The sequence below is a fragment of the Cebus imitator genome, unplaced genomic scaffold (genome assembly GCF_001604975.1).
Source record: "Cebus imitator isolate Cc_AM_T3 unplaced genomic scaffold, Cebus_imitator-1.0 Scaffold171, whole genome shotgun sequence".
Classification (NCBI taxonomy): domain Eukaryota; kingdom Metazoa; phylum Chordata; class Mammalia; order Primates; family Cebidae; genus Cebus; species Cebus imitator.
This window is the reverse complement of record NW_016107486.1, coordinates 795,653-806,209: the sequence shown is the minus strand read 5'-3', so window position 1 is coordinate 806,209 and position 10,557 is coordinate 795,653. Positions and strand designations below refer to the sequence as shown.

The 10,557-nt window shown below is 38.1% G+C and overlaps 1 protein-coding gene across 1 annotated transcript; it reads left to right on the top strand.

Moving 5' to 3' along the window:
• The first annotated feature begins 1,992 nt into the window (after positions 1-1,992).
• Positions 1,993-9,826, top strand: MMP3 (matrix metallopeptidase 3). Its single transcript, XM_017544767.1, has 10 exons — positions 1,993-2,349; positions 2,870-3,114; positions 3,207-3,355; positions 3,496-3,621; positions 5,161-5,325; positions 5,503-5,647; positions 6,440-6,573; positions 6,976-7,135; positions 8,239-8,342; positions 9,399-9,826. Exons 1-10 carry the CDS (start codon positions 2,245-2,247, stop codon positions 9,497-9,499), a joined length of 1,434 nt encoding a protein of 477 aa, XP_017400256.1. The 5' UTR covers positions 1,993-2,244; the 3' UTR covers positions 9,500-9,826.
• Positions 9,827-10,557: the final 731 nt, after the last annotated feature.

Sequence of the window (10,557 nt, the reverse complement as noted above, 5' to 3'; positions counted from 1 at the left end):
GGCATCTTCAGTCATAGTGATCTTATTATCACAGAGAAATCTCTTTAAATTTATTGGGTAACATTTCTTCAATGTTTATTTTTCTTAATAAAAAATGAAGCAAAGAAGAAGATGCAAAATGGGTACTTATTAAACGTCTACTAAATGCACATTTGTGTTCATCCTTTTACTGAGTTCTCACTCCCAAGATGCTCTTCCCTTTAGCGAACAAATAAGTCAGCAAAGAAAGAACAAATAGCCTGGAGTGGTGGCTCACACCTGTAATCCCAGCACTTTGGGAGGCCGAGGTGGGGGAATCACGTGGTCAGGAGTTCAAGGCCAGCCTAACCAACATGGTAAAACCCTGTCTCTACTAAAAATNCAGAGAAGGAGTTTCCCATAATTAGAAAATCATATTTCTTAAAATTCCCCAAGTGCCTTTTCACTGAACAGCCCAAACCTATAGTCATTTTGCACTTTGCAGAAAATTCCGACATGAGGCTCTCCCAGATCCACATCACCCACACACTGAGGGAGCAGGTCCAGGACCTTTTCAATAGGAAATACAGTGAGCAGTGATACACCCCCGGGAGAGGGACATGCAGGCACTGTGGACAGAGAAGTGGGAGGCTTCCCACTTCCAGCTGAAACTATTCACCCCTTTATACATATTTCTTGAGCATTTACTAAACGCCAGGCACGTCTCAGGCACTGGGGATACTGCAGTGAATGAAACAGGAACTGTACTCATGAGCCTTGCACCTGGGCAACATGGAAAACCCTGTCCCTACCAAAAATACAAAAAAATTAGCCAGGTGCAGTGGTGCACTCCTGTGGTCCCAGCTACTCAGGAGGGTGAGGCAGTAGAGTTGCTTTAGCCTGGGAAGTGGACGTTGCAGTGAGCTGAGATCACGCCATTGCACTCCAGCCTGAGCAACAGAAGTGAAACTCTGTCTCCAATAAAAATATAAAAATTAACCAGGCGTGGTGGCATGCGCCTGTAATCCCAGCTACCCAGGAGGCTGAGGCAAGAGAATCGCTTGAACCCAGGAGGTGGAGGTTGCAGTGAGGCAAGACCATGCCACTACACTCCAGCCTGGGTGACAGAGCAAAACTATGTTGCAAAAAACACAAACAAACAAAATGTGGTGATCAGGGAAGTGTCGGGGAGATGGGTAGTGGCAGGTGGCAGAAGGACTATAAAAAGTTTTACAAAATTTCTTCTTCTGAAAATGTTTAGAGTCTTGCCTACAAGCATTTACTATACACCAATGATGTGAGCAACACTCTACTTAACAAAGAAACAGAAAAGAAAGGAAATGAAGAAAACAGAAGAGTATGAGCAGAGAATTTAGGATGGCTTCTGCTTTTCAACTTCAAAGCATCTGCTAATTTGAATTTAGGGAGGACGGGAAGAGATTGAAAGAGAATAAGACATGTATAGACGACAAGGACAGAGAGAATTTCAGTCCAGTGAACAATGTAATTCATTTCAATTCTACAAGTATTTATGGAGCGGCTACATGGTTCCATCAGCCATTAATAAATTAGGTACAGAATTAAAACCAACCCAAAGGGAATATGCTTCCTTCGTTTTCACAGACCCTCTTTGTTCTATTCTGCCCATGAGGTTTTCCTCCTCAAGAACTAGCAAATCCAGCCACAGTCAATAGCAGGCATTTCAAATCAGAATCAAAAAAAATAAATCTCCCCTTCCAAATTCCCTCTAGATTATCTTCTATGTTTTGAGTATAATTGTATATAGTATAGACTATAGCTATATATGTACACTTCCCTCTTACTTATGTATTTTATTTGCTTTTATAATGTTTTTCTTAAAATAAAACTGCTTTTAGAAGTTCTGCACAATTCTGAATTTTTCCAAGTCAGCCTACTTCTCTCAAAAACACAAACGTAAACTGTCTAGTGAATTCCAGTCAATTTTTCCAGAGGAAAAAAAAAATGCTCCAGTTTTCTCCTCTACCAAGACAGGAAGCACTTCCTGGAGATTATTCACTATTTTGCCTTGCAAATTTGGGAAGGTTAAGAGAAATTAGTAAAGTAGGTTGTATCATCCTTGGAATTTGAAATTTTTAGAAATGGTCCTACTGCCATTTGGATGAAAGCAAGGATGAGTCAAGCTGCGGATGATCCAAACAAACACTGTCACTCTTTAAAAGCTGGGCTCCCGAGGGTGGACCTACAAGGAGGCAGGCAAGACAGCAAGGCGTTGAGACAACATAGAGCTAAGTAAAGCTGGTGGAAATGAAGAGTCTTCCATTCCTACTTTTGTGCTGCATGGCAGTTTGCTCAGCCTATCCGTTGGATGGAGCTGCAAGGGATGAGGATGCCAGAATGGACCTTGTTCAGGTAATTAACACTTACTGACCTGGCCAGATGAGGAGCTTCCACAGTAAGTTCAAACCATTCTGTGTGTCTTAAAACCCACATAGAATGCTTAAGCTTACTATGTAGGAACAGCTCAGGAATAGAGAGTTATAAAGTGTTAGAAGTGGAAAGGGTCTCATCATCATACCATTTGGGCTTCTCCTCTTACGTAGGAAGAAACAAAGGTCAGAAATGTTAGGTGTTTTCTTAAAATCCCACAACACCATAGCAGTAACAGCACTGGGGCTTAAGGCACATGGATAACAAGTGGAGAGTGGATGAACCATAACTTGCTTTGGAACATCTTTTTTTTTTTTTTTAATGCAATGTAATTTTAGCTAAATATTTATGTTGCTAGCATCATATTACAAAATTTGACATTATTTCAGCAAACTAGAGACTCCAAATAGATGAAGAAAAGTGAGCAACTGCAAAAACTTACTATAAATAGCTATAGCTTAAAATTGTAAGAATGACCTGAAAACTATACTTATTCTATTAGCAATACCTAGAAAACTACTACAACCTCGAAAAAGATGCGAAACAGTTTGTTAGAAGAAAGGACAGTAGTCCTGTTGTTAAAAAAATCCAAGAAATGCAGAAGTTCCTTGGGTTGGAGGTGACAGGGAAGCTGGACTCTGACACTCTGGAGGTGATGCGTAAGCCCAGGTGTGGAGTTCCTGACATTGGTCACTTCAACACCTTTCCCGGCATGCCAAAGTGGAGGAAAACCCACCTTACATACAGGTAATGGTTCAGAGAGGTTTTCACAAAAGATTAGAATTTTATAAACTATACCATAGGAGAAAATAGCAACTGCTTCAATTTTTCTCCTACAGGATTGTGAATTATACACTAGATTTGCCAAAAGATGCTGTTGATTCTGCCATTGAGAGAGCTCTGAAAGTCTGGGAAGAGGTGACTCCACTCACATTCTCCAGGCTGTATGAAGGAGAGGCTGACATAATGATCTCTTTTGCAGTTAGAGGTAAAAACAAACAAATAAACAAACAAAAACACATGAAATGCAATGAAATGCATCCATTTATCTATCTGGTGTTTTTCTACTGCAAAAGCCTCAAAACAGATCCTCATTACCTATCTTTCCAATAATTTTTTTTTTACTAGAACATGGAGACTTTTACCCTTTTGATGGACCTGGAAAAGTTTTGGCTCATGCCTATGCCCCTGGGCCAGGGATTAATGGAGATGCCCACTTTGATGATGATGAACAATGGACAACGGATACCACAGGTTAGTTATACATCTCTCAGAGTGATTTTGATGTTAATTTTTTATTTTTGGAAATCTCTTAATAACCAAGAATGCTCAAGAAATGGGATGTTCTGGATTTGCCAGTGGATCAGGGATCAGCAGAATATATATTTGTTTTAATTATTATTGAAAACATTTTCAGATGCTTTAATAGTTTTCCTATACTCATAAGCAATATAGGAAATATCATTAAGTATTTCTTTAATGACTGTGGATCTTTGTGATCTAAGGGTCACCATTATTAAGAAAAATTTCTCATTATATCCAAATGCAAACATTCAAGGGATAGCGTATTGCACTGGATCTAAAATGTGCTCTGGATATTGCTTATGTCATTTCCTCCATTTACTTCCTTACTCTTCAAACTAGAAATCAGAATTAAATTTCAGAAACTGAGATTCTCTTTTTTTTTTTTTTTCTGTCTGAGGCATTATTTTAGTACTTCTATATTAAAAGAATTTTTATGGACTCATTCTGAAGGAAAAGACTAACTCCCAAATACAACGTTTTAACTGTTTAGGTAGAAGAATGTTTCTCAGTTCATAACTGTATATTTTGGGGAATGACATCCAAAGTTTTCAAAAAATTAGCTAAAACAATACTACTTCTAAAAAATAGGAAAACAATTAATACTACATCTGAGGTTTAACTGGGATTTAAAATGAAAATGTAAACCTCTGTAGGACGTACAAATGTGAGTTTAGTGCTGGATAAAATTCTTGATTTGGTTGAGTTAATTAATTCTTGCAAAGAAGCCTTCCTTCAAAGTCTCAAATGAGATTTTTTCCTAGCATCACAAGTTGCACAAGTAGTACTAGTAACATAGTAATTACTGTATTGATTATAATTACCCAATGACTCCCAATTTTAGCATTTATGGGTGCTTTTAAAAATATGAAGGAAAAAGTTTTGAATAAAGCCAGTGTTTGTGTATTCTAAATCTCTTTTGTGACAAATGTTAGACATGATTGGGCATGCTGTGTTTTAAAGCAATTTTTCAAATTCTATGACATCTATCATTATGCATGTTTTTAGTCTCAATGTGTACTTCATGATGATGAGGCTGAGACATTATGGATTAAGATGAATATAGTTCCTTTGACTGAGACTGCAAATGGCAAATGTAAATATATTAAAACAGTGTTTAGCTTTGCATTGGCAAATGAAGATAAACATACGCTAAACAAGTGGGTTAATTCTATTCCTTAACACAAGAAAAAGGGCCTGATTCTTCTGGAGTTAATATGGATGTGAGGCTGGGGGTGGGTTCAGGGGTATGGGAGCAAGTGAATGTAACTGGAAAATCAATCTCAAAGATTTATTTCAACTATGGGTTTTAAAATACACTTAGCTTTCCATTAAGTGTGTAATTAGTCAATTGTTCAATTAACCAACAAACAAGGTGAAAAAAGCCCTGTGTGATTCCAAGAAGTAACAACCAATACAATGCACAGCAGACCTGTATAATGTACATGTATTTAAAAAGTAAGTGACTATTGTTTTTGATTTCTTAAATAGGGACCAATTTATTCCTCGTTGTGGCTCATGAACTTGGCCACACCCTGGGTCTCTTTCACTCAGACAACACTGAAGCTTTGATGTACCCAGTCTACAACCCACTCACAGACCTGACTCAGTTTCACCTGTCTCAAGATGATGTGAATGGCATTCAGTCCCTCTATGGTGAGTGATGCTGGGAAAATTAGCCATTGTAGCTTTGCAATGATGGTCTTTAGAAAAGCTTTCAAATGCTACATAAAGTATCTATGGTTTAGTTTAAAGCACCTTGAGAATGTTTGGAAAGCATACAAATTGGCATATATTGAAACGTACCACATTTCTCCTAATGTTCCCCTTCAGGACCTCACCCTGGTTCCCCTGAGAAACCTCTGATGCCCAAGGAAACTGTCCCTCCAGAAACTGAGACACCAGCCGCATGCGATCCTGCTTTGTCCTTTGATGCCATCAGCACTCTGAGAGGAGAAATCCTATTCTTTAAAGACAGGTCAGACTAAAAACTTATATTTTCCTCTCTATCATTTTAATCTACAATGCTTGGAAAGGAAAACAAACAGAAACTTCCGAGCTTGAAATCATTTAGATATGGCACTGCCTTTTCCCACGTTTTCCTGAAACTGTCAGGTTCATTTTTGAAGGCTCAGGATGATCTGGTTCCTGTCTTCTAATTGTTATTTCCAAATGCCTTAAGCCACGATTGCTTTTCAAAAGGCATGAGTAGGTCTTTAGAATAATAATTTTATTTTTACTTCCTTCAAAAATGACATCAGGATCAACATTACATTTAATCAATTAATTTACTTACTGGTGGATCAATATGCACATGACAAACATTCAAACAGCACAAATTAGAAGAAAACTAACAATTTTAGTTCCTAGTTCTCCCTGTATTCGTCCACAGTCAAGACACTTTCTGCATCCTTCCAGAACCATTCTATGCATATATAAGAATATATTTATACAGCACATATGCATACATACACACTGCCTAGCTTTTTGAACAGCATATAACAGCTTATCCTGGGATAATTCATTTGCATGAAGAACAACTTTTCTTTCATAGAAGACATTACTCTGTAACCTATGACAGGAGACTCACTGCAGTCTTCTGAAGAAAAAGGAAAGAAATTTTCTAATGGCAATATACCTGATTTCTATCTGTCATCCAGCCTAGAAGATGAGAAAATGGGGGAAGCTGGGTGAGGCAAGGCGGTGAGGAAAATATTCTAAAGGTAAAGGACTGTGTTTCAATTTACACTTCTTTTTACATATCTTTTAGGCACTTTTGGCGCAAATCTCTCAGGAAGCTTGAACCTGAATTGTATTTGATCTCTTCATTTTGGCCGTCTCTTCCTTCAGGCATGGATGCTGCATACGAAGTTACTAGCAAGGATCTTGTTTTCATTTTTAAAGGTAATTATTCTATCATCATTTCTTTAACTTGCCAGAATAAGCTCTCTCACAAGAAATTGAACAACACTTTAATTTTCTCTACTACATCAAGTTCTGGTTAGTACAGTAGTCAAAGGTAATGAAGTAACAACCAGGGCTGATATTATCGTACTTATATTTTATAGATGATAAAAATAAAGAAAGGAAGATAATTACCCAGAGTTGTAAATTTTCTCATTTGACCTTGGTTCATTCATTCAGTCTGCAAATTTTTTGCTAAAAGCCCACTATGAGCTGGTGATTAAATCTAAAATTTGGGCAACTTCTTTACCATGATAATCAAAGATGCTAAAGTGTATTTCTAAAGCTAAAAGGCTTAACTGTTATAATTCAATATGACTCTGAATTATTGATATTTAACAGGAAATCAGTTCTGGGCCATCAGAGGAAATGAGGTACAAGCTGGATACCCAAGAGGCATCCATACCCTAGGTTTCCCTCCAACTGTAAGGAAAATTGATGCAGCCATTTCTGATAAAGAAAAGAAGAAAACATACTTCTTTGTAGAGGACAAATACTGGAGGTGAGATGCAAGAGAAATGACTTTGTATGAAGCCTAATTAGGAAAATTATTTTTTTTTTCTAAGGAAATCCCCCACCCCAACCTTAGGCCTGCTTCTCTCTAAGGAGGAAGGATGGGACTTCAGACAACTGTGGGAAAGTTCTTACTTTAAAATATAGAAGCACCATAAGCTCTCCTGCCTTGAGTCCCAAGTGCAGTTCGCTGGTGCTTCCCTTGGTGCCCCACCTGCCTGGAGCCCCCTTTCTCTCCTCAACCCATTCAAATCCTGCCCAGCCTTCAAGTCCTAGCTCAAGTCTCATCACCTCCATGTAGCTTTCCCTTGTGAACTTTAGTTAGACTCAATTGGGAAAATGTCCTGAGAATCCAGGCCACAATTTAGCATTCCCTTTCCATTGACTTATGATTCAGCTCACTGTCTCACTGTATGTTTACTGTCTCATTGTGTGTTTGTATTGTCTTCCTAACACTACTATATGATTTTCAAAGGCTACCTCTAACCTCACCCATTTGTTACCTCTGCTTGACAATGATGGCACATTTAAGAGATAATGAGCAACAGTAGTCCAGTTTATGGATACATAAACCCACAAACAAGCTGATTCCTGGGTCATCTGCCCAGACTTTGAGATATCGAGGCTGACCATCTGTTATCTGACCCATGGGCTAAAAACACACTTAATTTGCTTTTAATCCTAATCCCTTTTCCCAGGAGGCCACCATAGAAGGCTTAAATGTGCAGGGTGGGAAGAGCAGGTATATATTGGCCAATCGTGATAGGAAATTTCATATATATGTTCACACTTTCATGTCTTTGTGACAGAAAGATGAGTAAGGTTCTTTCTGTCCAGGCTTAAGAATTATGATGACAAACAGCATGTGCTACATATAGCAGGATGCTGACCCTGGTCTGGATGGAGATGTGGCTTTAAGAACTGTTCGCAGTACCATTCAAGTCACATATTTCTATGTTCCCAAATATGCTTGGCATTTATTTGCTGTATTTATGAAGTTTAGTGGAATTCCACATTAAACCTAACATGATTTCAGAAGTTTGGTAACATGGCCTCTATGCAATCCTGAGCTGTTTCTTTTACTCGGTACAGATTTGATGAGAAGAGGCATTCCATGGAGCCAGGCTTTCCAAAGCAAATAGCTGAAGACTTCCCAGGGATTGACTCAAAAGTTGATGCTGTTTTTGAAAAATTTGGTAAGAGAATACTTACTGTTTTGGCCATGGTGCACTTGAAATGTTTATGATATCAGAGGGAAGAGGAGCATTGAAAGTTTTTAATAACAAGCTTTTTTTTAAGGCCAGTTGCCTCCAAAATTTTGATTCACCTATATTGGTACTCATTATAGAACTACTTCACAAAATAACTTGTTTGGAATCATAAAGATAATTACACAAATTTTACCATTTTACCTTATACATGCATATAAAATCACAGTGTTTGAATGTCACGTACTCACATCTAAAGCTAACGTGAAGTCAAGCTCGACTTTCAGATTACCATGTTAGCATAAAAATCCCTTCAAGTGGTGTGGCCAGGTTTAATACTGGTTGGCTGGCCTTCTCCACCCAATCTTATTGTTGCTACTAATTCCCAAGGAGATTCTTTTTCTGTCTTTCCTGAGTTGTCAGTCATTGCCTGTGCTGGTCATTTGCAAATACCTTTCTATGTGCCCAAAGTTTAATAAAGAAGATTTTTTTTTCTACTCACAGTAGGTGAGTGGAGGCCGATCATCTTTATTGAAAGGTAACCCGATCACCATGTTTGCAGAGCATTAAAGGGTCCTCTGGCGTTTTGAAATAGTTGCTGTGCTTCTTAGGCTGCAATGTGGGAAAAAAGGAGATTTGTTGGGAAGAAAGAAATTGGTAATTAGAGTTTCCAAGCAAGTGGAGAATGTTATCTGATTGGAAGCGGAATAATCTTGTAACTTGGAACCTGGCTTTGCTGTCAGACAGAGCTGGCACAGAGTGCTGTCTCCAACCTTTCTTGTTAAGTAACCTTGAGTAAGCATCGAAATCTGTCTAAACCTCAACTTGCTCAATCTGTAAATGGAGTTAGATATACAACCTCACAGGGTAGTTGCAGAAATAAATGAAAAGAAATTCATGTAACATGCTTGGCATAGTCCCTGACAAAAAGCAAAATCTATAAATGCTTTCTATTTTTAGTTCTTTATGATTCTGAGTTTCATATATTGTCAAATATTTTTATTTGAAAAAATGTCTTACTATTTCCCTTGTCTGTATTTGCAGGATTTTTTTATTTCTTCACTGGATCTTCACAGTTGGAGTTTGACCCAAATGCAAAGAAAGTGACACACATTTTGAAGGGTAACAGCTGGTTTAATTGTTAAGAGAGAAATGTAGAAAGTACAATATGGCATTTTAAATGAAGCTAATAATTCTTTACCTAAGTCTCTGTGAGTTGAAATGGTTTGTTTTCTCCTGCCTATGCTGTGACTCGAGACACACTCAAGGGAACTTGAGCATGAACTCTGTATCTTGCCCGTCATCTTTACATTATCACAGGGCATTCAAACGGGCTGCTGCTTAGCTTGCACCTTATCACATGAAGTGATCTTTCCCAAGAGAAAGGGGAATCACTCATGTGCAACAGACAAGCAACTGTATCTATGTAGGCTATTTGCTTATTTATTAAAGACGATTTGTCAGTTATTTTATTTTATTGTTGTGTTTTGTTTGTTTGTTTCAAGGGTAGGTTGTTCTAACAATTTGGGCACATTATGGGCTGAGCATGCTCAGCCAATACACTAGAGTCTCCGTGACTTGGGGTTCACAATGGGTTCCAGAACTGCAGAGAATCTACCACTTGCCCTCCTCATGAGCCCTGCAAACAGGATGCTTATTTCTACCACCTAGACATTTTATGTGTTCTGACATACCTAAGGCAAAAAATCTATACAGGTTGTCACATTGTAGAGGAGGAACAGCTGCAAAGGGAATTCTGTAATCATAGCAAATTGCCTCATTTGCACACTTCATTTTAAAGGGTGAGGAAATCAAACTTGTTTTTTCATCTTTTCCATTTACTTATATAATCCCTCCGTGCAGCCCCCCTCCCCTGATCTGGTAAGCAAACTTCCTCATATCTACTCTACTGACAAAATATACTCTTGTACTCATTTCGTATCTGCCTGTGCTTGGAGGTAAATGCACATTGGAAAATGACCATTCTAACATTGGTTTATCATCCATAAGTAATGTCTCTAGCATAATAGTACATGGTAAGAGCTCATTCTCTTTTTAACTTATCCATTCATCTGAGAGTAATTTACAAATCATATTCCATGTGCCAGGCATTATGTCAGGTTGCAGTCATAAGAACCTGAAAATGATGGACACAGTCCCCTGCCCTCACTGAGGTTATAATCCAGCAAAAACAATACATGTA

Bases quoted from the DNA above. Each gene is read 5' to 3' on its own strand.
- MMP3 (XM_017544767.1), top strand. From the start codon at position 2,245: ATGAAGAGTCTTCCATTCCTACTTTTGTGCTGCATGGCAGTTTGCTCA. The intron at 2,350-2,869 runs GTAATTAACACT...TTATTCTATTAG, and splicing joins CCAGAATGGACCTTGTTCAG to CAATACCTAGAAAACTACTA. The intron at 3,356-3,495 runs GTAAAAACAAAC...TTTTTTTACTAG, and splicing joins GATCTCTTTTGCAGTTAGAG to AACATGGAGACTTTTACCCT.